At 48.4% G+C, this 27,702-nt stretch overlaps 2 protein-coding genes across 9 annotated transcripts in view; one reads left to right on the top strand and one right to left on the bottom strand.

The window, feature by feature from the left end:
• Positions 1-11: 11 nt before the first annotated feature.
• On the top strand, positions 12-2,494 carry C1H11orf91 (chromosome 1 C11orf91 homolog). The gene is made up of 2 exons (XM_059139362.1): positions 12-876; positions 2,237-2,494. Exons 1-2 carry the CDS (start codon positions 384-386, stop codon positions 2,320-2,322), a joined length of 579 nt encoding a protein of 192 aa, XP_058995345.1. The 5' UTR covers positions 12-383; the 3' UTR covers positions 2,323-2,494.
• Positions 2,495-11,697: 9,203 nt separating this feature from the next.
• KIAA1549L (KIAA1549 like) overlaps positions 11,698-27,702 on the bottom strand; it is a 261,414-nt gene continuing 245,409 nt past the window's right edge. For 3 of the 8 annotated variants that reach the window (XM_059139243.1, XM_059139252.1, XM_059139261.1), the window contains 2 exons: positions 26,898-27,049; positions 11,699-21,610 (listed from right to left, as the gene is read on the bottom strand). In XM_059139243.1, coding sequence (XP_058995226.1) covers positions 21,329-21,610; positions 26,898-27,049 — 434 coding nt within the window. In that variant the 3' untranslated portion in view covers positions 11,699-21,328. Of the gene's footprint in view, positions 21,611-26,897; positions 27,050-27,702 lie in introns of all 8 variants that reach the window. The other 5 variants (XM_059139272.1, XM_059139292.1, XM_059139315.1 and 2 more) reach the window with 4 other exon arrangements.

Raw genomic sequence — 27,702 nt, 5'->3', positions numbered from 1 at the left:
ATGCAGGGGAGCTGGGAAAGGTCGAGGGGCGGGACGGGATCGGAGGCTGGAGGTCATAGGATGTGGGGCGATCGCCGAGCGTAGCGGAAAACCAGGGGTGAGGATAGGGCGGACGAGAGCGCGCCTGCGAGACTCCCAGACCTCCCACTCTCCCCACCCTCTCCTACTGCAAAAACTCCGCCTGCCGTCAATGGGCGGGGCACGTTCTGGGGCGTGGCCGACCGGCCCTTAGAACTCCGCCCGTTCGGGGCGGGGCTTGCCGAAAGGGCGGGGCCACGCTCCTTCGGGGCGTGGCCTGTAGAACCTCAGAATCCCGGCGACTCGGGGCTGAGGCGCGCGTCTCCCGGCGCGGGGTTCCTCCCACGCAGCCTCCCATTCAAAAGATGCCGAAGGGGCGGCGCGGCAGCCAGAGCCCTACCATGAGCCAGCGGCCGGCCCCGCCCCTCTACTTCCCTTCCCTCTACGATCGTGGCATCTCCTCGTCCCCGCTCAGCGACTTCAACATCTGGAAGAAACTCTTCGTGCCGCTGAAGGCGGGCGGGGCGGCGGCGGGCGGGGCGGTAGCGGGGCGGCCCCTGCCCCAGGCACCCCAGGTTCCGGCGCCCCCGCCGCCGCCACCGGGCCTGGGGCCTCCCAGCGAGCGCCCCTGGCCTCCGCCCTGGCCCTCCGGCCTGGCCTCCATCCCTTACGAGCCTCTGCGCTTCTTCTATTCGCCACCGCCAGGGCCCGAGGTGGCTGCCTCGCCACTGGCCCCCGGCCCCACGACCCCCCGGGTCGCCTCCGCCTCCCACCCCGAGGAGTTGTGCGAGCTGGAGATCCGGATTAAGGAGCTGGAGCTGCTCACCATCACTGGGGACGGCTTCGACTCTCAGCGCTGTGCGTGACCTTGCCCGAGTCCCCTCTTAGCCCGCCTTGGCTCGCTCCTTGGCTCCCTCCTTAGCTCCAAGCCTTCCTAAACCTCTCCCCCGCAGTGTGGCCTCCGGCCCAAACTCCAGCCCCCAGGAATCCCAGATCCCAGATCAACTCCTCCAGCACCCAGCCACACCCCTCAGCGCCCCGACGCCCCCATCCTGGATTTCAACCGATGTCTTCCCTCACCACAGAAAGGATTTCATGAGCACTTTTGGCCCAAACTCCACCCTCCTCCCATCCTGAGCCCGTTTGGTAATCTGGACTCTGAGCCTCCAGACCTAGAACTCAAACCACCACAGCCCCCATCCTACTTTAAACTTTTACACCATGACACCCCTCCCCCCCACCGTGGTAGTAATATTACCATCACGCACCACACACACCCCCTACCTCTACAGACTTCAGCTTTAGGGTTTATCTTCAACTTTGGTCCTGAATGGGAGGAGGTGGAAGCAAAGGTCAGTTGGTGTGTCTGTAGGTAGACACTCCAACTTAGGTCTGTAGATGGGAATTGTGCGAGACCCAGGAAGCCCAAGGACAGATCATCTAGGGGCTTTGAGGCCGTCCACTTCTCAGTGCTGAAAGGAAACCTCCTTGTGAACCCTGGCCTCGATCCTGGAAGCTGTCTCACCAGGGTCCTGAGCTCTGCCCTCTGACTGTAGGTTTAAAGTCTTAGCGATCTGGACCAGGGCAGACCAGATGTGCTGATATGGGCAGGATTCCTCTAGCTTGCAAGCTAACTGATCCTTCCCATTGGAGGGTACAGTTAAGTCTGATTCTCCCATAAGGACCTATCATACTGTGGAATATTCAGTAGCCATAAGCTGTTCTGCAGACTTTGTCTTCCCATCACCTGTTCTGACTAAGGCTTATAGTATACCAATGGATTATAGTATACCAATGGAGGACGGGATATTGCTCTAGAAAGACCATCCCCATTATTGTAAAACAAAACAAAACAAAAACAACAGGTTAAATTGGCTCCCCTGCCATACAGGCAAGGGGAGTATGAAATAACCTAAATGTTCAGGTTAATGTGACCATGAGAATCGTTATCCCCTATAAGGTCATCAGGTATCCTCTGTAAGGTCTTTTCCCCCACAGCCATGGAAAGAATTCCTAGAAGACAGGCTTGTCTAAGTCTTGGATTTCTTTACTACATATTCTCCACTTAAACATGTTTTGTCTGTTAGGGATTTTTTCCTACCCATGTTGGGTTTTGGGTTCATGCAGGGAACACACAATTGCTTCCCAGAAGCTTCTTTGGAAGTGTTAGAAAAGCCCTTATCTTTACTACAGCTGTGTTTGTTTTGTTCTCCTACAGATAAATTCTTGAAGGCACTGAAAGATGAAAAGTTACAAGGACTGAAGACAAGGCAGCCTGGAAAGAAGTCGGCCTCTCTCTCCTGAAGAGCTGCCCACCAGAGCCTGGGCAGCTGCCTCCTTAGGTGTTAGTGCTTAGATAATATGTCCTGTTTGTTGTCATTTCAAAGATCGTTATTTTCTGTTCTGTATTTACCGCTGTTCTCACTGCTCCCAGCATGTGCTCCACATACAGTGCCCACTTGTGGGGTAAATCTCATGGTCTGTCTCTTCTCTGTGCTGCTGCTGGGGAAGGTCTCTCACAGGGTCTGGAAGCCTCTGAGACCATAGGAGGGGACACCCAACACTGCCACGTGAAAGGAACTGGGAAAACCCAAGGGCAATATATATTTGGTTTGCTGTTTCCCTGCTCAGAAAGGTTCTTTAAAGCCTGAAACAAACGGTTTGTTCTCAAACAGCTTTAGACCCGGGAAGTGTTTTGTTTAATAGTTTTTGGGCCCCCAAAACTCTGATAATCTGATCAAAGCTTTGGTCCTTCCTAGAAAATCACACATTCAAGAAATATGAAGGGCTTGTTATGTGCCCTCCGAGATTCAGAATTGGGAGTGGGAGAGACCTAGACAATAAACACAAGTAAGTACATCATAAGACAATATCACTGATGACCTGCCAAGGGGTAACTAAAAACAGTAGGTCAAGGTTGCTCAGGAGGGGTCAGAGGAAAGCAAGGTGGCATTTCAAATATGGTTTCCGGAAGAGGTAACATGTAAACAAGGTGTGGAGGAAGTTGAGATGTGATAGCTGGGGGAATGTTCCAGGCCCAGAGGGGCCAGGGCAAAGGCTGAAGGTGGGAGCATATGGGGTGTTTGAGGCCCGCAAGAACCCAGGTGGCTGGAGCAGGAGGAGTGAGGGGAGCATGGTAGGGCTGAGTGCAGAGAGTCCTTCCCAGTGGGACTCTGCAAACATGGGACTCTGGGTTCTACTCCAAGTGGAGTATGGAGTAGTTAGAGGGTTTTCAGTGAGTGATCGCATCTGACCTGGGCTGCTAAGGTGAGAATAGACTGAGGCAGGAAGCATGGAAAGCGAGTAGGAGGCTTCATAACAATACAGCTAAAGCCAGAAGAAGTGGTGCCGCCCAGTGTGGCCCAGGCCCTGCAGCTCTTTCCCCTTTGCTGGGTCAGAGGTGTCTATGGCCTGCGGGGTACCCACCCCTGCCACCAGGTGCTGTCTCTCTGGCCAGAAGGAGCAAGCGCTCAGCAACACAAGCGTACGAATAAAGAAGGAAGTATTTTAGGAAACAGTGTAACATTTTGACGCTTGGCATCTGGATTCCCCCGTGCCCTCATTCTCCCTACAGCCACGGTAGATCTTAGCCAAAGAATTTGTGACATTTGGGCTTCCTGCAAAAGAGAACGGAAAAGGAGAGAATCCCGCATCTTATAATCCGAGCAGGAGGAGGTGTTTGGGAGGGGCCTGGTCAGCTCTGACCAATAGCACCGATCGCCCGGCACCAAGTGCCTGAGACGCCCTCTTCGAGCTGGCAAGGAGGCCTTAGCGTCGGTGACCTTGTCACGAGTAGCTTTAACTCAGTGAGGGGGATTTAACTCCTGACCAGAGTCGCTTTTAAGAGAAGGGGTGGAGGTGAATTGGAGACCGTGGGTGCAGAAGACTCTCGAGAGGCAGTTAGCCGCCTCTTAGGGCAGTACCTGGCAGGGCAAGCGGGGTTGAGAGGTCTTTATTAAGGGAGAAATTACTGCTTGTTTGTGGTCGGGCAGAGGGAGAAAAAGTGATGCTGTCGATGAGGCCTGGCTGGAATGGTGTCCTCGAGTGGACAAGAGAGGGGGGACCTACTTTACAGTGGAAAGATCGGAGTTACGTGGCAGCAGAGACGGTTCCTCTGCCATCACTGGAGGTTCCGTCCGTGGTGTGAGCATGCAGACGCCGATAGATGGCAGAACGGGTGCCAGGAACCCCGGTAAGTTGTAGACCCTTGCCCCAAAGTTTGTGCAGCAACCGGTGTGCTTGAGGATGCAAATGCGCATGCCTGCAAGGCCCAGTTGGAAACAGTGAAAGGGGTGCAGGGAGCCAGGTGGAGAGTGGCTAGCTGGGGAGCCTAGGCAGGTGGTGGGGGAAGCAACTGACCCTGAACTCCTACTGCTTGTTGCCCAGCCAGGAGGGTAACATGCTGCTAGGTCACAGCTCCTGCTTTCTAAATCTTAGCGATGAATTCAGATATTTCCAGAACACAATTCGGACCAAATAAAATAAAGGCTGGACAGGCGGTAGAGTTTGTAACCTCTGCTCTACCCATAGCAGTCCTCTCACCCTGGTCAGGGATTCCAGGCCCGTCTCCTCTCCGCCCCCTTTTTAAATGTTGATTTAAAAAAAAAAAGATTTTATTTATTTATTTGACAGAGATCACAAGTAGGCAGAGAGGCAGAGAGAGAAGAGGAAGCAGGCTCCCTGCTGAGCAGAGAGACCCATGTGGGGTTCAATTCCTATCCTATTGCCCCTTGGGCTGGCTGCTATTGGAGAAGCTCCCTCCTTCACTCTGAGAAACTTCTGGCTGGCAAGGCCAGTGAGAGGGGCTGGAGAATTTTAATGAGAGGGTGGGGAAAACCAAGGGTGGTACATCCAGTGGGGGGCTGTTTCCCATTCTCTGTCCAGTCCCAATAGCTCTGGCCTCCTGCTAACCCCTAACCTTATCCCCACTTGAACCCCCCCATGTGCACAAGATTGGCCACCTCTGAAGGCGCAGAGGAAGACAATTGATATAAACAATTCTCATCATCACCTTGTGGGATAGGCACTACTCTTGGCATGTTTTGGGGAATGAGGGAAGAGAGCTTCCCCCAGCACAAAATGGAAGAGATTGTTTGCCAAAGAAAAGGATGTTGGCAGATGAAAATGATAGGAGTCCTGATTGAGAGAAGAACATATGCAAAGAATAATAGCTGAAGGCTTTACATGCTTGAGCCAGCTTGAATAGCTCGTGAGCACCAACTGCTAAAATTCCAGAGTTTTGTCAGCTGGTTGTTAAATACAGCCATTATTAAAAATTAAACTGTGTCAACTCACAATTAGACTGTATTTACAACTAAGTTAAAGAATGCTCAAAATTCATCACAGCCTATTTTGTTTCATTTTACATTTCCCCGTGTTCTTGAGGTGATGTCCATTGCACCGCTATAGTTAGAAATACTATCTAATAGTGTACTAATGTGTATTACTTTCTAAGAATGTCACATTGGCATATGATATTGACCACCGTGAGAGTTTTTACACCACGGAAATTGGCGAATGTACAAATCACGTTTGTTCCCGCCCACCTCCACTCCCCAAAAGAGTTGGGTGTTAAACGTTTACTAGCACACCACCAGATAAATGAGAAATAAAAATGCCACTTTGTTCATAACTGAGCTAAAGAGAAAGCTGCTTTGAAGCATTTGAAGTTGGGTTGAAGGTATAAATGCGGCCCCTTTCTTCCTCTGGCCCCATTTGCCCACTCAGCTGTAGACATTGAGGAGGCAGGAAAAACCTTGATCAGTCCTGCCCCCAAGGCAGGCTTTACCTTGAAATAAAATAGGCTTTCATGGAGCACATGGGGACTGACTTTTAAGATGTAGTAAGTCTGCCCACTGGTAATATGGTCCCCAAGGAACGTTCTGGACTCTGGCCAATCAGATTTGTGACTTTTACTTTCGGGTAATTAGGGTATGAAGGAGTACAGAGGTAACAGCCCTCCTCTCCAGTGGGAACTGTTTGGAACAAGATGGAACACGAGACTTGATTAAGTGTGAAAGTAGCTATATCACATCCCTTTCATCCACAGATCTATTAGTCCTGAGAGAAATAGAAAATTCAAGTGAAATGGGAAAACCTCCTTCTGCTTAATGCAGGTAATTTGGGTCTCACTCTATGGCCAAAGGAATCAGGCAGGACCCAGCACCTGCAAGAACCTGGTTTCTTGGGGCGCCTGGGTGGCTCAGTGGGTTAGGCCGCTGCCTTCGGCTCGGGTCATGATCTCAGGGTCCTGGGATTGAGTCCCGCGTCGGGCTCTCTGCTCAGCAGGGAGCCTGCTTCCCTCTCTCTCTCTCTCTCTCTCTGCCTGCCTCTCTCCATCTACTTGTGATCTCTCTCTGTCAAATAAATAAATGAAATCTTAAAAAAAAAGAACCTGGTTTCTCAGAACAGAAGAGAGATCCAATTACAGCTTCAAAGCTTTCCCTGGAGGTCAACACCACTGGGCACCTCATGGTTCATTGGCATTTTCAACCAGTGATTCTGTCTCCAGCCATGCGACCTTGAGAAAGTCACCTAACCTCTCTGAGCCTGTTTCCTCATCTGTAAAATGGAGATACTGCTCTCACAGGATGGTTGGGTGGAGGACAAGAAATAAGATGACAGATGTGAGACCGCCCCAGTTGGGAGTCATTATTATTATTTTCTGGTCTCACTGTTGGGCTACAGGTGTAAGGAGTGGAGGTGGCTGTGGGCTGTGTCCTGGAAGGAGGCCTGCCTGCAGGGAGGGAGAAACTTCGAGCTTGCAGGGCCCCCAGGGCTCAGTCCAACCCCAGGGCTCAGTCTTACAAAAAGTGATAAGGAGGTGAGTGGGACCTGGAGGCATTTTGGGAGGAGGTTTGAGTCTTTTCTGGAGAGGGCCAACCGCATTTCTCCCAAGAGGCAGCATCTGCAGCAAAGCCAAGGGCTGAGCCATTCTGCCAGTGGGTCCCCAAAGGGAAGGCTGCGGTCACCACCCAGCGCTCCCGTCTGTCCATCCCAGGGCGTGGAAGTGCGACTAGAGGGGAATCTGGGAAATAGATCAGTGGGCTGGGTTTCTTTTGGTTGTGGGGAAACAGAGGGCCACGTAAACTAGCTTACTTAAATTACAAGAGGATTAATAACAGGAAGGTTCTCTGATTACAAGCAATAGAAACAAACATAAGAAAAATGTTTTAAAAAAAAAAGACATCCAGGCCTTTAGGAGGAAAGGAACGAGGGTGCTGCCAGCTCCACGTCAGCCGCCAGTCCTTGGAGAGGAAATATGACTGGCCCTCCGCCCCAGACTTCGCGTCCTTCTCTGTCCATGTCCCAGAAGGCGGGTGGCTGGGGTCCTGTGCCAGCAACCCGCTCAGAGGCACTCAGAATGGGGGAGCCGCTGCCTTCCAAGATGCTGCCTGTCCCCTGCTGGGCCTCCTGCCAATCCAGCAGCCGCCCTCTTATCTCGCGCTCCATACTCCTGCCCTGCCCTCCTGCCTCTCCTTCGTGGCTTCCTCCTAACTTCACTCCTCCGTGACTCACAAGAGCCACGATGGGCTCCAGGTTCACAGGACTGCTCCCGGTGAGCAATTTCCTATCACAGTTCCTCAGGGCAGAGTGCGGGTGGGGGAAGGGGGATGGCTGGCTTGGAGGTAGGTCATGGAAGGTAGGTCCACTTGGGGAGTGGAGAGACAGGGCAGTCAAGGTCAAACAGTCCCTGGATGATTCAGCGGGACCAGAAGGAGAATTCCTCTCGAGGGAGGAGGGCCCGTCCGTGAGCCCGTCTATCCATTCACCCAGGACTATTTATCTCATCTCAAGAGTTTATTTGAATGCAGCGCGTCCATCACTCTGAAAACACTGCCTGTAAATGAAGCCTGTGTTCATTGTACTCACTCGTTCGTTCATTTATTCATCCAAGCCTTCTTTCAATGAAGCAGGTGCTTAATTTCTCCGAGCCTCTTCTCGTCGGGAAAATGTACATGGCAATTCCCTGTGCCTGGGGTTGTTTCAAAATTACTGAGATAATGTGCGTAAAAGCGCTCAGCTCAGGACCTGACACTATCACTTGGCTTGGGAGGGTTTGGGGCCACGTTTTGTGTCAGGGTTTTTGGTCATGATTGTGGGGTGGGGTGGGGGGGGAGATCCACTAGGGGGCAGCCTGAACTTGGAAGTGGGATGGAACAGAGTCCCCTTTCTTTTCCAGTCCTCTCACATCCAGAAGTGCCTTTATCAGCTTGTTCATCATTATCCAGGAGAAAATCCAGCTTGGAAACCTGGAGGGAGGAGAACACATTGCGGCCCTTGGCGGGATTCACTGCAAAAATAAACACAGGTGCCGCCCGGGGCCTTTCCCTGAGGCTGCAGGGGGCTGCCTGCGGAGAGCCCCATTTTACTCCCACAGGGACAGGGGTGCTGGGTATGGGGTGGTGGATCTCTTTTCAGAACCAATTTGAAGATGAAAGTCTGGTTCACATGAATAACCTGAAGCCGGACTGAACCCACTGATATTTATTGTTTGTGTGGGTCTAGTTGGGCGGTGATGCCAACATTTCACAGACTGGGGGCTTAAACGACAGACATTTACTTCTCACAGTTCTGCAGGTCGGGAAGTCCAAGGTCAAGGTGCAGGCCCATTCCTGTTTCTGATGAGCTCTCTTCCTGGCTTGCAGTTCGCAGAGAGAGAGCTCCAATGTCTCCTCCTCTTCTTATAGGCACAACTTTCCCCTCTTGAGAACCCCACTCTTGTGACCTCATCTAAACCTAATTACCTCCCACGGGCCTCCATCCCCAAATACCAGCCTATTGGGGATTAAGGCTTCGACCTATGGTTTTGGGGTGGGGGTGGGGGTGGCACATGTCAGTCTATAGCATCGTTTACACTGTATTCTCAGTTTCCTCTCTCTCCTGTCACTTATCTACTTGTCCAACCATTTATGGATGGCAATAGATAAATAGGCAGAGAAACAGTCCATAAGTACATACATTTATACCTACTTACATATAAAAAGAATCAAACATAAATATATAAAAATAAAGATATTTATCTGTGGATTTCTATTTGCCTATTATCTGTTGTTATTGTTATCCATGAACGGGTGGATGGTCTAGATCTATGTTGTCCAGTAGAACTTTCTGCAGTGGTAGGAATGTTCTAAATCTGTGCTGTTTAACATGGAAGCTGTTAGCCACATGTGGCCATTGAGATTTGGCATGTGGCTAGTACAACTGAGAAACTGAATTTTAAATTTTGTTTGATTTTAATTATTATATTTCAGTTTAAGCTGGGTTTGTGGCTGCTGTATTGGACCATTCAGGTCTAGACAGAGGTCAGAGATAGTTTCCCCTTTAACTGATTGGATTGTGTTGAGTTTGGAAAATCTGGGGTTTCACACAGACTTTGTTTTCAGAGTTAACTGATGGGGGAGTGGGTGAAAGTGGCATCTCTTCATAATGAGGAAACCAAAGCTCAGAGCGATGACGCCTAAGGGGACAGAGCTGGTCAGCAGTGGAGCCTACCCACCACCTCCAGGTGGCAGTTCCTTCCTCTGTGTAAGCCTCTGGGTGATGTGGGAGGAGTCGCAGGACAATGAGGACAGCCCCACTTGACCAAGGTTCGCTGTGTGAACTTGTATGCGTGTGTGCGCACATGCCATGTATGCGTGCGGGTGTGTATATGTGCGCATGTGCCATGTATGCGTGTGTGCGCGTGTCCCCGCGCGTGCGGTTGTGTACATGAGCAGCCCTCTTGTAGAAGGAGGTTGTGTGAGCCTCTGCACAGGAAAGAGGACAGTGAACAAACCTGAATTTTTCACTGCACCCTTCTCCATCCATCCAGAAGAGACCGTTTATTTTTGGTGCATTTGGTGTAATTTTATAGTCTGTTTTAGGGAGAGAGCAATATGCTCTGATGTGGCCAATTCTAGCAATGGAAATGTTGTCTTGGGGTCTGAGCACAAGAGAGGCTGATGGGGTTTCAAGACACTCTTAGGGCTTCTTCCCACCCCCACTGTAATGCCACATCTACCAGTACCAACTATCAGTCACCAGTTACTGATGGACTCCTCTGTGCCAGGCTCTGCGCTCAGCACTCTACACCCTGAGTCTTATTAATATTTCCAGGCCCAACCCATGAGGAAGGATGTCCTTCCCACCACTTACAGAGCTGCCAAGACAAGTACAGCTAGGACGTGGCCAAGCTGCTCCAGAACCCAATCACTTAAACCTTCAGCTCATTTTTTGGTAACTGGTTTCAAACTATGATATTTTCCCTCTTCCCCTTCTGCCCACCTCAGCCAGCTGCTATCAGGGACCTTTGTGTGAGCTAATATCCTAACCACCCGAACTCTGGACTCTCAAGCAAGAACAGGCAAGGTTTCTCCTGATTTCAGCGCAGGAGAGCTTCACTCGAACAACACGGTGCTGAGCAATTACATGGGTGGTTTCATTTTCCACAGGCTCACTGTTTGGTTCTGGTGGTGAGTCCCCCATCCTTCTTACAGAGCTAACTGTCCTTGCTGCCAGACCTTTAAATACACCAAGTCCAGGCGTTTTGCAGGGACTTGCTTGATGGGTCTAGGGTCGAAAGCCCGGGATGAGTTGAGTCTTTTGACTGTTGAAGACTGACTCCCGGGCGTGGTGGGGCTGTCATCCAAAGAACACGTGGAACCTGTGGGAGTTCTCCGGCTTGGTCAGGTGGTGAAGGGCATTTCCTTTCACAGCACTGCTACCTGCCCGGGTGTCCTGAGCTCGCCTCTGATCTGGGGACTTCTGGGTGTCCTGGGCTTTTGAAGAGAGAGTTTGTTTACAGTGGGTGGCTAGAAGGGGCTGAGCATAAGGGTCACCCCTTCTGGGTGATCAATGGGCAATGTGTTGGTTCTGGGACGATAATGAGTTCCCTGATGCTAGAAGTATTCAAGGAGGCAAATAAATACCAACAATCCATCATGCTTATAGAGTACCATGCAGGGGTAAGCCAGGCATTCTCTCCCACCACTGCAGTCACATCAGAGACTAGATCTTAGCTTCATTTCACAGACAAGGCTCAGAGAGGGGACATGACTTGTCCAAAAACCAGAATGAAGTAAAAGTGAGGTTCAAAGCTGGTCTGGATGATTGTAAGTCCTAAAATGGGGATCCCCTTACCCATGTGATAACAATGGATATGATATAGATTCTGAGCAAGAGTAAAACCTTTAAAAAAGATTTTCTGTCCTCTTACTCCCTGTGTAATCCAAAATCAAGACAATTCCCCCACTTCTACCCCATGGTAACTACATTACTTTTTTTGCCCTAAATATCAAGTCCTATTTAACACTCTCCATCTCCCTCCCACCTCCTGTTCATTCCCCTCCTGCTCTCCTTTTGAATACCTTCCTTGCCAGAAGCCCTAATTCTGCTTACACTTTGATGGGGTAAGCCAATGTCATGCATACGGGGCATGAGGTTTCCCCTGTGTTGATTGCAGGGTACAAAGCTGGATAATTTCCCCACTGAATTCTCTTCCAACTCAAAGAGGCTGGGGTCCTATAATTTCAAAAATACCAAGATATATCCTTCCATCACATGGTGATTTCTAATATTCTGAGAATTTGTAAATGCTTTTTAAAATCTTTTCCTCATGGGGAATGGAGAAAGAAATATTAAGTAAGAGAAGAGACATCCACTAACACCTTAGAAAGAAAATTACAGTAAGACAGCGTGCTTTATTTCATATGCAAATTTGCCAAGAAAAAACAAACATAATTTCAACTAAGCTCAACAGACAAATGCAGCACAGAAAGGGTTTCATCGCAAAGCTTTACCTGGCTCGCCTGTTGAGATTTGCTCCATAGAGCACTGTATTTCAGTGGTTGAACAAAAACCAAAACCCATTCGTTAATAATCCAGGGCATTCTGAACGGCACTTTATTGATATGAACAATGCAAAATGAGAGTGTTCGGTGTACTGTGGCTTCATTTGTAAAACATATGGCTCTTGAAATTTTCATTTGGATTGCATAGTATAGTCCCCAAACTGGTTATTCCTTTTCTGACAATTTGGGCTCCTGATTTCCTTTGGTGGTGACAGCTATGAAATTTGGGTTTATAACATTTGTTGATTCTTGGCAGTTAGCAATTTGCTCTCAGTCTCCAGGGGGATTTTGTGGGCACCTTACTAACTAGTTAAAGGTCATGGATAAGGAAAACTGTGTAGCGTCATTAGAAGATAGCCCTGCAGTCTGTCCTTTCTAATCATAAATGTTTCCAGAAAGATGGGGACTTTGGTTTTCATGTGGTTGCGTTTGGATTTTAATTTGCCTACCTCTGATGAGGTAGAAAATCCACCGAATGAATGGTGGTTCTTCATATGTTGAGCTCTGTCTCAGGGATCAGTGTTCCTTGACCGTGAGCTCCGCTGTGAGGGGCAGGAACTCTGTCCTGCTCCCAGGTGAATCCTCATCACTTAGCTGGAGTCTGGTGCATAGTAGGTTCTCCGGAAATGTTCGCTCAGCCAACGAGGGACTGAATGGGTGACTCTGTGGAAGGTTCTATCAGTGCTTCCCCTACAGTTCCAGTTAAATGAAAGGTTAATGATCCACAGGATAAAATTGTGCCCATAATACATGCCCCTGTCAGGAAGGCGGCCCAGTGGCCCTTCTTAAGCCTTTGTTTCTGCTCACTTTGGCATCTAATTTCTGGTCTTGGCCTTTGATTTCTTCACCTGGACTCATTCTGAAGAATGGGTCCCCCATGCACTGAAGGCTAGTTTGGGACCTACCAGTTTTGGAGACATAATCTTAAATTAAAAAGAAGCCAACTTTTGGTTTCCAAAGCACCTGAATGTCAATATATGAAATAATTTGTGCAATTTGGCAGCCCTTTGTTTTCACAGTCTAAAGACTTTCCAGGCCCTTTCTCTTGATGCTACCCAACTTGACCTAGGAAAGGGACTACTCCAGGAGGAGGCCAACAGATTTTGGCTTTGCCATCATGAATCCTAGCAGAGTAGGGTGAAGCGTGAATAATGTAATCCAACGTCTGGCTTACTCGTAGACCTTACGTCCCAGATCCAACTGTTTCCAAATGTCCCATAAGCAAGACATCTGGGTGGTAGCCTGATTTTTCATTAGGTTGTGTTGGCATCACTGGACATGTGGCTTCAAGGAATGTGGCTGGCTCCTTCAGGCCCTCTGGGTCTCCCAAAGGCTTTAGCTACCAGGACTGAGGAGCTGGGTAATGGAGTGGGCACCACCAAGGACAAAAGCAAACTCTCTGTGTTTTCAGTAAAGGCCCATCAGATCTAGAGCAAGCTCATATAGCCCATTTCAGAGACCAGGGAACCTGGAGTGCCTTTATTTTCAAGAGTTTGCCAGAGCTCTTTGGTTTGGAGGAGGGGTTGGCAATGAAACTGTTGTGAAACTTGATTTCAGTTCTGAGGAGTCACATGGCTTCTCATTAAATAGGAGTTTGTCTATGCGTAAATGTGAACACTGAAATGTTGTTAAAATGAAGTGCCCAAGTGTGCGGACCAGTATTTGCCATAACCATACCTCCAAGAGATCACAGAGAGACTCAGAGCAATTATGTCTCCCACCAACTATCTGTATACATTTTACAGGTAATTCGCCACTGACGACTCACTACTTGGCTGCACAGTCCTTCCTGGGTACATTCTTTCTGGCTTCTGGGGGCCAGCAGAGCTCATGAGTTGGGTGCCATGATAGTGACTCAAAGAAGTCTGGAGATGGTCCTTTGGAATAAATTTGCTCCCCTCTTTCTGAAGGGGACCCCAGCAATGAAAGGCTAGGGATTGCCATGTGAATGTTCTAGCTCCCTGGGTCTGTGTCTGTCTGTCATTCCTGGGACTGAAGTAGGCACCATTACTTCCCTTTGCTTGATCATTTCATTTGCCCTGAAGGTTAAGAGCAGCCAGGATCCAGGAGGAAAGAAAAAGCAAAGGGGCACCCCGGTCCTACTCTCCACCTTGGAGAGCGTGCCAGAATCTTGTGGAAGCTCCAAGTCTATTCCTCATTGCTGCAGCAGGACGGTGGCTCTGGGGAGTACTTTTTGTGCATCTCTGAGCCCTCTTGACAGAGAGGCAGAGAGGGGAGTAAAAGTTGCTCCTTCAGCATCTGAGTACATCTGAATGAATACTGGTGGAGAGCTTCAGCAGATGGGGCTCCTGTGAGAAACAACATGCTTACAGTCCAAGCTGCCCAAATCTCAGTGGAGCCCAAAAGCTCAGGGTTGTGGCTCTTCACTAGGACACGTGGACTCCCCTGAAACATTCAGAGTTGGTTTTTATTTGTCTATTTTCATTATAGAAGATAAACTTTTTTACCTATACTCTAAGTCTTCTTGGCCTCCAGGCTACTTTTTACTCAGTATTCTGTTCTCTAGACCTTTGCTTTGCCTACAGCCCATCATGGCCTTTGAGTCTTGACCGGTCAGTTTCAACATCTCTTGCCAATAGATTCTGTGTCTTGGTGTTTCTTACAAAAAGAATGCAGTTGGCTTAGCCCCATGGGCTGAGTTACATTTTTTCGTAGCTGGTCAGCCAATGAATCTTGGTTCCTGGGTCAGATGTGTCTCCTGTCCACTTGGCTTACGTCAGAGGGCAGAGCGTGGATATAACACACCAATAGGGCTGAACATAAGGCAGACATGATCACTGGGACTAGCAAAGGCAGGGAAAGTAGGTGGCCTTGGAAGTTTATGTCCATGACCCATGTCATCCTGGACCCTTTGGGAGCCACTGACCTGGATGGGACTTCATTGTGACCCAACAAGGGCCTATGACCAGATAGTGGCTTATTCTGCCCTAGGACACCATCTGCTCCAAGGACACAATCACGAGTAGGCTGGAACTGCTCCCTTGGGGCCTGTGGATGGCCAGGGAGAAGTTCTTCTTGGCTCATGAGCTCGTGCCTCAGGCTGGGATGGCTTCTGACGCCACAAGGGGTCCCACGGAGCTTTGATAGCTCATAGCAGGTACTGCTGTGTGTTTGGGCTGTGAAGGGGACTCCATCTCACCATATGAGGGAGGCAGAATGAGAAGCAGGCAGGTTTTGGGGTATGAAAACCTTTGCTTTTTATTTTATAATAAAAAATTGTAATAGCATATGAACGCTCTGTTCCCGGCAGAGGCCATGGATGTAGGAAGCTAATTAGAAAGCCAAGCATTAAGTGTCGACAGCAACAACTGAGCTGCCGTTCAGAACTTGTCTTTGCCTAACGCCTAACGCGTGTGTGATGTGGTTGGTGGGGGTGGAGGGGGAGTGTGAGTCTGGGTTTTCCACTCAGAGTGACAACGCACGTACACATGCTCGCGTGGCCCCCAAATTGTTCAACAACAGCATCAACACAATACAGCAAGGATGAGGCTGGCTTTGGGGGCAGTTCCAAACTTAAGAACATCTTCATTTTTTTTACTTTATGGAGGTTTTTAAAAAATTTTGCAGAATATGTGACAAATTATTTTTAGTGGATGGAAAGAGCTAAAATATTTCATTAGAAAAGACTGAAGCTAGCGCTACAGTAAGGATACCTTCAAACATACTTTTCAAAGCCTTTCGCATACAATCTGCCCCGGGCTCCTCACGCCCACCGTGGGTGGGCAAAAGTGCAGATGCCGTTGTACACGTTTCACAGATGAGGAGCCGGAGAATGGTTTAAAGGGAGTTGCCTAAAGCCTTGACTCTTTATGCCTTTTTCAAAATTTCCAGACCAGAGAATGATACTCTGATTCTGTTTGGTACAAACTTTCTCTCAGTTTGTTTGTAGGCGGGGGTGAAGTTAGACATAGAGAAGAGATGGGGGAAATCAGGGAAGGTCACAGTTAATTTATGTAAAATACACTGACAGCCTCCTTCTGTAATTTATAAAAGTCTGGCCAAGGTCAGAGAATGAAAATAATCAATTTCTAGAATTCATTATATAATGGTTTTCACTGAAATATGGGTTTGACCTCCGGAGACAAATTCTACCACATCACCAATTCCCCTGTCTGTGAAACGTGCATAATCAAGCAACTTAACATTGTCTAAAAGAATTTGTTTCTGGCACTATTCATTCTATTTCCTGAATATTCCTTCCCAGAAGCCCCCTCCCTTTTAGCACTTACCATAAGATAGGATTCTATTCTGTAATCATTCACCTTAAGAAATCAAGAGATCTTCCAATTCTCAGGACACTAACTTATTATATTCGGAAGGGCAGAGCCACAATAATATCCATTCAAAACTAATTTTGTTTCAAAAGGCTCTACAGAGCCTTTCAAAAGGCTTCCTCATCCACGCAAGTGGGTGGCCGTGAGCTACATTCACAGCACCTGAGCTAAGATCATGCAATTCAACTTACAAGTATTTACTGTCTGCTGAGCAAGGTGTGGGGCTTCCTGGACCTTGACCAGAAATTGCTCTCAGACCCGGGATCAGATCAGTAGTACTGGGATGACCCGTGGTTGGGGACAGCGCTGGCCTGTCCCCCAGGGTTTCAAATGGGTGCATTCCCATATGATGGAAAGGTCAAGGATGACCTCTCTGCTCTGTGGCAGTGTCCACGGGGGCTGCCCACCAACTGCGTGGTATTCTAAGAGTGCCTGTCAATTCGAGTCCTGAGGAGCTTCTTTCCTTCTGAAGGTTCTGTCCACTTATGCTCCTCCTCTGTGTTCCAGCCCCCAATAAAAGCTCTTACCGAATGGGTCAGTCCAGGGGGCTGTGCTGGTCTTACATGACTCTGCCTCCTTGGTGACGGCTGATCGGAGAGGCACGTGACCCCAAGGGTGGCTGGCTTATCTGTAAGGTGGATGAGCTAGACCATCCAGACTCTCAAGATTTGGGCACAGAGACGGTAGTCAGAGAGGGATGGGTACAGGAAAGACAAAGTGGTGTGGAGTGGGTCCTGGGATGGATTTTCAGCTACATATACAATAATGAGAAAACACAACGCTAGGAGGCCAAGGTGAGCAAGAGAACTGAGCTGACGTGCAGAGAGAAACAGGAAAGTCCATATGGAGAGAGGATGCGAGAGAGAACGAGTGAGCTGGCTGTCTCCAGCCCTTTCCCGGATGGCTGCTGTGGTTAGTATCTGTGAAATGGCCCTGTATTCTCTCCAACACCCCCGACACTTTTGAGCAAGTCTGAATAGGTTTCTAGTCCTTGCAAAGGCCTTTGACTAGAATACCTTTAAGGCTGGACTGCAGAGAAGAATTTAATTTCTACCCCCTGGACCCAAGTCAATTACTACTCCAAGTTAAATTACTCTATTTCCCTAAAAGTGTTTGGCTGTATTTTGTAAGCAAGGTCCAAACTATTTTCTGGGGTGTGGTAGAAGGAAGAGATTAAGTTGAAATTATGTTTTCAGACCTAGAAATAGAATCTGTTACTGTATTCATTAAACATTGAGTTCCTGAGTAGAAAAAAGGTGCCTCATGTAGAAAAAAGCTTGTTTTTCTACAATCAGTGTTTAACTTTTTGATCCGTTTCTCTAATTTCTGCCAGTTAGAGAAACATTTCTTTTTAGTTAGATATTTAAATTCCTATCTTCCTCCATCTGTACTCTGATTTTTTTTTTTTTTAAGTTACAAATCTAACAATTTCCTATCCATTCTTCCATTAAGACTACTAAGAAAAGACACGCCTTTTGGCTGAATTTTTAAATTAGCAAATAAACAATATAACCTCCGGGACCAGAGAATTGATTCTTAACATAATCCACCCGGTCTCAGTTGGTCCAGGCTGCCATCACGAAGTACCACAGACTGGGTGACCTTTAAACAACAGAAGTTTATTTCTCATACCTTTGGAGCCCAGACCTACAAGATCAGTGGGATTGGGGTCTGGTGAGAACCCTTTTCAGAGCTGCAACTGTTGACATCCTACTGTAGCCTCAGGTGGCAAAAAAAAGAAGGCAGTAGGCTCTCTGGGATCCCTTTTATGAGGGCACTAATCCCATTCACGAGGACTCCACCCTCATAACTGAACTATTCCCCCCCCCCCAAGGCCCCACCTCCTAATACCATCACGTTGGGGCTAGGATTTCAACAGGGTTAGGATTTCAAGGTATGAATGGGGGTGGGACACAACAGTAAGCCCACGGCACACCCTGAAAGAGAGCACTTCTGGCTCAGTAGGTAATCACTGCCATCTCAGATCCTAGGTACCTGGGCACACGACAGACTGTCAGGCTTCTGCACATGGGGCAGCCTTCCCTAAGGCAGAGCATAGAATCTGTGGCCCCAACATGACACATGGCCTCCCTCCCTGCTCCTTTGGATCCATGGCACTGAGAGAGGAATGCACCCCTGTAGTCCTGAACATCAGCAGCTGAGGAGAGCACCATTTCCTTGACTCTCTGGAAAAAGCCAAAATGCATTTCTTTTCAGGAATGCAGAAAACTCACATCAAAACAAGTTCTGAAAAATGTTTATTATGCCACAAACGCATCGTCCTCTATACACTTTATCTGAAGTCCTCTACATATCCAATCATCTTTTCTCTTCACGAGAATGTAGGGCGTCCCTCATCTGACCCTGGTCTACTGTTTAAACTTCCTAGCACAGTTCAAGAAACGCGTCACAGACAAGCGTGCAGGCAGCGTGGTGAAATGGAAAGCAAGTTGAATCATGAATCAGCAGGCTTGGGCTGGAATCCTCAAGCAGGTCGCTTCGCTTTTCCAGAAAGTCTTCTCCGAGACTGCCAAGGTCCTTCGTGGCTTCTTTAACCGTCTGGAAGGTCAGGAGGAACGTAGAGCCTCTGGGCTCTCACAGAACTCTATTTTCACTTCCATGAGGCACTTCTGCCCATCTGTCTTTGCTCACAATCAGCTGTCCAGGCATCTGTCCCCTCCACGAGGTCAGGAGTCTCTTCAGAGAAGGGACCACATAATTTACCAGTCACAGAAAATCTAAAAATGGCAGCTGTTTCCCTGGTGCTGGAAAAATCATGAACAGATTGATTTCTTTTCAGTTTAAGGTTTTCCTCCCATATACTTTTCTTAAACCTGTGGTGTCTAGTTTACGAGTGTGTCTGATTTAGCACGCTATATTTTTAGTCATCTCAGTTGACTAACTCAGTACTTCCTGGGGTTCTGCAAAGACTGCAATGATTTGTTTCTCCATCCTCTGAGCAAGCTGGAGCCGCACCACTACTAGCTGTAGGCTCATTCTCCGTAAGTCACTGGAACATCCAAAGCTAGGACACCGGCTTTGAAGTGTCTAGTTTCATCACACTAAGGTCTTGAAACTTCATTTTCACATACAGGATATCCAGGCATTTACCAAGTAGACAAAGTACTGGGTTGATATCATTGCACTGATGAAATATTAATATTATTGATAAGGCGGGACAATGTGGCTGACTTTATCAGACTCATACCATTTGCATGAAAAGGCTGAGTTTCTTTGGCTCTTTGTTCATTCAAGTGCATTGAATACCTATTTGGATAGACTTAGGCATTGTGTTAATCTGTCAATAAAATCTTGTACCATCCACAGTGTTTTGCAAGCTGATTTAGGTTTTGGACTACAACAACTGGCCATTGGTAGAAATATACCATATATACACATGGAAATTACAAAAATACATTTTATTTATAGCTGATTTTTTTTTTTTTTAAGTAACAAAAAACTAACACTATGAAAGATCGACCAGCATACCAAAAGGACACTACCTAATATCATCCGAACAAGAGACTTGTTTGGGGGGATTCCATGACATATCATCTCTGGAACTTTCCAGAAAGGGCAATTTGCCATTGGGAAATAAAAACAGCTTCTTTGAAAAGTCTGTGCTTTGACAGTTTGAATCTCCATTCTAATCAGTTCCACTCCTACTCGTCTCTCAACTTTTAAATTTCCACCTTCTCTCAGTAAAGACCAAAGAAACTCATGAGGAAAAAATGGCAAGATGGGCTCAGAAGGCATGGACACAGCTGAAGCTAGATGGGTTATGGGTGAATGCAGGACAGGACCTCATTCTCCAACAAGACACCAAGGAGGCCCCCACCAGAGCTGGTGAGGGAGCCAGAAGGTTCCCTCCTTGGGGCCACCTGAAGTCGGTGGCTGGTTTGCTTAGGCATTGACGGTCAGCAGCTGGTGCCTCGGGGCTGTGAGGCAGTGTCCACCCAGAGCTCTGGAGACCGCCTCACCATGCCAGGGAGTGCCATTTACCACGTGGCGGTCCTAAAGTAAGCCAACGTCCTCCTGCATCTGTTGACTGTGGGGGCGGGGACGGAGGGAACTGGCAAACTCCATACACTTTTTAAAAATGGTATTTACATCTAAACGTAAATCAACAGATTTTCTACATTCAGAAGCTTCTATAAACAGAGGCTGCAGCCAGGGGAGGGGGAGACCGGGGAGTCACTGTTTCTGCTTCGGAACAGGCATCAGTTACTCTGTCCTTCTCTGTCCCTCGGCAGCACACGCTGGACGTCGCTGTTGAAGAGACAGAGGTTTTCCTGTAAACGTTGATATTTCTCTTATCTCAAAGGAGAGAGAAGCTTTGTTCTCAGACCACCTTCATTGCCGGGCAAAGAAAGACCTCAGATGGATGACTGATTTTTTTGTATAATCCTCAAAGCTCTTAGCATCCTCTTTCAGTTAGATATGACCTTGCAGGGCACTTAAGTTCCCAAACGGTAACACCTTTCCAAAAATCTGTCAACCCAAACCCACCATTCCCCCTCAATCTTCTCTCTTCCTCGGCCTTTGTTTAATGAACGGGAGGAAAAAAGGGTCAGGACTATTTATAGGTAGAGCCATAGACAGTACCGGATTTTCATCCAATTCATCTGACTTTGAATCTGAACCTTTAAAAGAAAAGGCTCGAGTTTCTTGGCTGGAGTCAACGCCTCCTTGACGGACTGGAGGTGACTAATGATTACAGTCACGGCTGAATGAGAGAGAGTGTGCGGTCTGGCGCTTAATCAAATGCCTACATCGCCTTTAACACAGAAACAGGGTTAACATGCAGAACTCACCGAAGACAGAGCAATGTTCTCCCCCTTCCGGTGACTTATTAAAATGTGGCCTTGGACAGGGATCTGCAGATCAGTTAGTGTCTCTTGTGACTAAGGCTCCGTAGGGAAATACACCCACAGTTGAAACATTTAACTTTACAGACTATCAAACATGGGGTCCCACGCGGGGACTTCTTGATGTACAATCAGCAGAAGAAGCCAAGAATCCAGTTGGCCAAGAGTGTCCTCGGTGGCCCAGAAGCCCCAGTGTTCACCTTTTCAGAGGGTGAGAATGACTCCCACAGTGTCTGCGCCTCAAGTCCCAGCAGGTTAGGCCGAGGCACCGGAAGACTATTTCCTTGGAGTCTGGAAGTCCCACGGGGCGGAGGTATTAGACCTGGAACTCAAACATGTCTGTCTGTTTCTTGGCCAGCTTGGCCACCTCCTCCCGGATGGCCTTCACGAGGGCTGCAGTGGAGATGTTGGTCAAGGGCGCGTCCGACGGGTCGTTCTCGGCCAGGCTCTGCTGCGAGGCCGCCGTGGACGGCCCCGGCGCCTGCTCCAGGCTGGGGTGCGTGCCTGCGGGCTGGCTGTACTGGCGAGGGAGTCTGGACGGAGAATTCTGCTGATATCGTGATCGGGGGTAAGCCTCGATGTACCCTGGGAGGGGAACCTGCAGAGGATGTCAGGAGAGAAGGGAAGGGTCCAGGATTAGGAAGGGGCTCCAGGGGCACCTGGGTGGCTCAGTGGTTAAAGCCTCTGCCTTTGGCTCAGGTCATGATCCCAGTGTCCTGGGATTGAGCCCCGCACCAGGCTCTCTGCTCAGCGGGGAACCTGCTTCCTCCTCTCTCTGCCTGCATCTCTGCCTACTTGTGATCTCTGTCTGCCAAATAAGTAAATAAAATCTTTAAAAAAAAAAAAAAAGAAAAAGGAAGGGGCTCCAGTCACAGGACACGCTTGGTACTGGATGCAGGGGTGGGGACTGAAGCCAGGAAGAGCTTCAGAAGAAAATGGAGACCACGCACCATTGTCCATATATAAAACCTGGAGTCTGCTCAGAACACAGGTAATTTGGACTCACTGGATACGCTGGGTGGATGAACGAAGTAGGGGTTTTGAACCTTGCTACAAGCAATTGGCATGTACCTGAGTCTACACCTGAATCTACCTGCCTAGCTTTTAACATGACACAATCCAGCAAACAAGTGTTGTTCTTCGTGGACCGCAAAGAGCTCATGGATTATCGACAGGAGACTGGTGACACGGAAGGAAAGCCCTGTGCTAAGGGCTTCCCACACCTTATCTCGTTTAATTCTCAAAGCAACAGCCTCAGAGGCAGATACTGTGGTCCTTATTTTACAGGAGAGGACACCAAAGCAGAGTGTCACAATCGTGGGTGACACGGTTAACAGGCCACGGAGACACGCTTGGAGCAGTAATGTCTGACGCCAGGGGCTGGGAGTTATGCCTGCACTGTCTCAGATCTGGGAGGTAACCTGGGTTCCTTGAAGATTTTTCTCTTTTTATTCAATGTGGAAGACACATACTTTGATGCTTACAGATACAGACACTTTTGGTGATAAGGACATGTCAGTGATCTGGAATTCAAGATAAACTTTCCCACAGAAACAGTGCCACAGGTGGGGATGGTGTTCCAGAACAACTCACAAAAGGCCTTTTTATCCCATAATGTTAGCGAGACCCCTGTGGGATGCGTGCCTGTGGGCAACGGAGGCACAGGGCGCTGTGGGGAAGGGACACGTGTGGGGAGTCAGGCAGCCTTCAGGGAGATGCAGCTTAGCTGGGTCTGGAAGGTGAACGAACGGGCTGTGGCCAGGAGGTCAAGGTGGGAGGGGTTTCCCAGCAGAGGAAAAGCAAAGACAGAGGCACAGGGGTATGTGTGGAGGACGGTGTGTCCAGGAAGCTTCGAAGAGTTCGGACTGACCAGAGAGGATGTACGGGGTATGGGGGAAGCTCAGGGAAGACAAGACAGGTAGGGCCGGATCAGAAAGCCACCGAATGCCAGGCTACAGAGTTCAGTTTTCTATGGCATGCTTCTCAGCAATACGGCATGTTCCCATTCTTTACAGAGACACCTGTCTCCCTGGTGAGGATGGAGGAGGATGGGGTTGGGTGATGAGTCAGAAATTTTGGATGGGCGAATGTACACCAGGAGAGCAGCCTCCCTCTACTCCGCCTGAGATGTTCCGACAGCCCCCCCTACCCCCCCGCCCCGCAAACAGGCGGCTTTCTGAGATGCACACCTGACGCCTGGCCTGGGGCCACCTGTGGGTGTAGGCAGAGGAGGGGCCTATATTTTAGAAAGGACACTGGAAGTAGACCCACTGGAGGTTGAGAGAGTTCTGAGGCTACCTCAATGGGCTAGGTTAGGGCCTGAGTGAGGGAAGAAGTGGTAGAATCAATGTCCCAAAGTTTGAGGCTTCAATTTCCCAAGACCTGGCAAAGAAAGGCAAAGTGGCAAATGGGTGCTAATGGTGGGTGTTTCTACACAAGGGCGGTACATATTTCTGTATGTTTTTCCCTTGCATCTTAGAGGAAAACCAGGGTCGAACTGTCTATGTCCTTGGGCCACAAGTGCTGGGAATGTATAAGCGGTTGTGGGGAAACAGAGCCAAACCAGGACAGAGGACCAACACATTAGGTCTCAGCTCAAAGGTCACTTTTTCCAGGACAGCCTCCCCTGCCCTACATTAGCCGAGAGCTTCCTGGAAGGTGCTTCCAGGCAGTTTCTTTAGAGTCAGTCATTGCTCATGATGTCATCCCGTCTCAGGCCATCAACTTCCTAAAGGCAGAATGGTGTCTTGCTTGTCACTGTGCACCAGTGCCCAGAATTATGCATGGTACACAGTAGGGAGTCTCTCAGAACTTGGGGTTCTAAGGAACATGGTCTGAAAATCACTGAAGGATGACGAGATGGTGCCCTATATTTGTGAGGGAAGCTGTTGTATCCCCTCTCCCTGCATTTCAAGTTCAGCTGGAGCTGAGAGTCAGGGTCCGACTCTCGAGACCCCTCAGCTCTCGGCGTCAAGCATCTTGGTGCCAGTGGCTGGCACAGGCCAGGGATGCCTGACTTCTACTCCAGTGGAGTGGAGAAGATGAGCAGATGAGAAAGTCTTTCTCCCCTAATATTAGATCCAGGCTGGAGCCATCACATCTTGCTGGCCAAAATTTGGGGCTGGCAAACGCTACTCCTTTCCTAGGCAGTGCCCAGGGCAGGCATCACCTGTTGATCACAGCACGCCCCTCCCAACCCTTCCCCATCCAGCGCCAAGGATGATTTCTATTAGTCAGGCCTAGGTTAAAGTGATTTGGTCTGAGCTAGCTCTGGATGTCTGGATAGCTGGGGATCAGGAAGGTCAGACACCCAAATGATGGGGGAGGGGTTTCCTCCTTCTCATTTGGCTGTGGAAGTGGACACCATCCCTGCCCCAATTTCTCAGGCTGCCAACTGGTCCCTCTGAGCCTTCAGAACTGGTTCCCTTCTGAGCTGAGTACAGCTTTCTGTACTTTAATTCACGTGAGAGAAATCCCCCTGCTGTGGTTCCTGGCTACTATGCTCCATGTGCGGAACCGCCACCCTGCTTAACTGTAGATGGTAACGGGGCTCCAGGAAAGACCCATTTAAGCCACAGTGATCATGTTCCTCTTAAATACAAATGATAGGAAACGAACTCTCCTTCGCACTGACAGGAATGAACCCAGGATGGTCGAATCATCCTGTTAGGAAGGCTGGGTTTTGGTTTGCTGGGTTTCTGTTCATCTTTAAGGCACTATGAACCCCAAAGCCTCTTGAAGGGGCCCTAAACCTGGCTAAGCTATTATCTTGAGGGCAAGGGCCGAAATTCTGGAAGGTATTTCCACTGACTCCTGCAGAGTACACAGTGGAACTTTCCATGCAGAGAGTGAACCGACAAAGCTAGAGGCTTACTGCCTAATTGTCACAAGTTAAGTATCATCTGTTTTCTAAAAAGCACACAGTATGTTTAGATTGTAAGTGGAATTATGGAGTCAAGTAAGCTCTGAACTGATCAACGCATACCCAGTGATTTCAGCTGTTTAAAATAGCCGAGCACGACAAAGGAAGCGAAAGGCCCACAAACCACCAAAACAGAAGCCATAAAATCTCACATTAAGATTTGTAGACCTAACAATAGGGATTCCCTACAGTTATTCTTAAAGCTTATTGACAAACAATTCCAATGTGCTCAGATATGCCTCATTTGCAGATAACAGCCCATTAGGAAAAGCATGTTTAAGGGTGAGTATATCTGTGGAAGCAGGGACACTGACAGCAATAGATGGTCTGGCTGGGAACAAGGTTGGAAAAAAAGAGAAAAAACATATTGAGGCTTGTAGTAACTGCAAAAATAGTAGTTGGGAGATGTGTGGTGTTGGCAATCATCCTACCATCAGAGCGCATCTTACAAATGTCATTTAAGTATAGTAAGGCATAATGATGATGTCGGATCATTTGCTAGAGACAAATTCAATTGTGTTCCTCTTTTAAAGAAGGAAGGGAGGATAAATTCATTCCAGAATTTTTTTTTAATGCAAGATAGTATATACTTTAAGTGCTTTGAAAATTAAAAGGATAAGCTTTGATTATAAAATCATAAAAATTAATTTATATAGGTTAGCTTTACCCCGTTGATGGCATTCAGATGTGGCATCTCTATGATAAGAACAGACACCAGCACCAAGGCTGAGTTGAACCTGCGGAGGTAGAAAGTATGGAGCCCAGGGGTTTGGACAGGGAGAAAAATGACCTGGGCCTTGGGCCTCAGCATGTTTGCTAAACCTAGGATATATTTCAAATGTTGAGACCAAACCCTAAAATGACACACAGCATTAGGGAACCCTCAGGTTGAGCCTGGGAGACCTCCTGCCTTTCTTCTCATAGTGGATGGTCTCACGGAGGGATGGGGCAACCCACACTGGAGGCCATCATTGTGCTCTTTTTGTTTGCTTGATTTTTTTCACTTAGCAACCCTTGACAAGTGACTCAGAGGCAGGTTTGGGTGTGATTATCCAGGTTCAACGTGTTGCTACCCCTCGTTGGTGTCCGCTAGGCCAGATCCACTGTGCCATCCATATACGCCTACTTATGATGGAGGATGGAACCAGGCATCCTGATAAGACGGTCCTTTGCTGGAAGTCAAGCAGAATGCCTTAAGATCTACTTGCAGAGTAATTCAATCTTGACTTCCTAAAAGTATATGTTCTGGTATTTCATCTATAATTTTTAAAGAATTTTAAAACTAAAAGGAACACAAGATGTTTGGGTGGCTCAGTTGGTTAAGCATCTGCCTTCAGCTCAGGTCATGATCTCAGGGTCCCAGCATTGAGCCCCGCATTGGGCTCTGCGCTCAGTGGGGAATCTGCTTCTCCCTCTCCTTCTGCTCCTCCCCCTGGCTCATGCTGACTCTCTCCCTCTCAAATAAATAAATAAAATCTTAGAAAAATAAAAACAAAAATAAAAGGAACAAAATTAATAAAGGCTTTGGAGCCAGAGCGATGCAGGTTTGAATTTTGGCGTTAGTACCTTCCTACAACTGTGTGACTCTAGACAGGTCACCTGACTGGGCCTCAGTTTCCACATCATGGGAATTGTTAAATAAGGTAATACAAATAAAATATTTAACATGGTGTCTGGCATATAGAAAACACTCAAAAAATTATAGTGGTAATAAAAATTTATTTGATTAAGGTCACCCCGCTAGGATGGAACCTGGACTGGAAGGTGGATCTCAAGTCCCTCTTGAGGGACGTCACAAGACATCCCACCTGACCACTCTGTCTCCTCTCAAATGACAGATAGTAGCCATCTGGTTAGTGGGAAGTGGGTTGAGATAACAAAACACTGTCTCAACCTCTCATCCATTTCCTCCCTCGAGCGCGTCCAGCAGGTAAGATTGTGAGGGAATCAGCAAGGGTCTCACCGAATCGGCCCACTGGCTGGGGAGCTCATTTTCTCCTGCATAGGACATCCAGGCCTGGTTCCTGTAGGATGAGGGAGGCGTCGGGATGAAGTAGCCGGTAAAGCCGGGTCTGTTGGCAGCTGGGATGGCGAACACTGCCGGCACCGTATTACCTGGTGTGGGGGAGATGCGTGGGGAAGATTAGACCAGCGCCCCACCTCTTGGGCTGGCCTTTGCACAAGCTGGGGAAGCTGAGAAATGGCGGAGGGGAGGGGGAGCTCTGGCATGGGGAGAGGGGTCATGAGGTGCGGAGGGGACCTCCACCTGCGGTCCTAGCCCCGCCCACCGGCGCAGTCATCTTTTGGGATGCAGACCCGGTTTTCTAGAGAAATGATGGCGCAACTCCTCTTGCAAATCCCCCAGCCCCATCCCAACGCCCCGGACCTACTGGCAAGAAGGGACATCTCAGTGTCCAGACATTTTTTCTCCTAGGAGAAAGAGGTATGCTTAAAAAGGCAAGAAAAGGAGCCAAAAGGGATGGATCCCACTGATGGAATTTCTGGACACTGTGAATGCTTTAGTAAGTGCTGGCAACCTAGTGCTTGCAGTTTTAGCCTAGAAGGTGTGCTTTGAAAAGACTCAGAAAACTACTTAGGGCATGGATAAACCTTGATGTTCATTTCAGCACTGTTTGTAACAGCAAAAAATTGGAAACAACCCACATGTCCTTCCTTAGGGGAAAGGAAAGCTGTGGCACATGGTATCATTGAATCCATATGGCAGTTTTAAAAAATGAATTAGAGCTACATGTACCTACCCATCTTGA

This window comes from Mustela lutreola, chromosome 1 (assembly GCF_030435805.1).
Source record: "Mustela lutreola isolate mMusLut2 chromosome 1, mMusLut2.pri, whole genome shotgun sequence".
NCBI lineage: Eukaryota > Metazoa > Chordata > Mammalia > Carnivora > Mustelidae > Mustela > Mustela lutreola.
The sequence above is the reverse complement of the archived record's forward strand: the minus strand, read 5'-3'. Positions and strand labels throughout refer to the sequence as shown.

Bases quoted from the DNA above. Each gene is read 5' to 3' on its own strand.
- C1H11orf91 (XM_059139362.1), top strand. From the start codon at position 384: ATGCCGAAGGGGCGGCGCGGCAGCCAGAGCCCTACCATGAGCCAGCGG. The intron at 877-2,236 runs GTGCGTGACCTT...GTTCTCCTACAG, and splicing joins CGGCTTCGACTCTCAGCGCT to ATAAATTCTTGAAGGCACTG.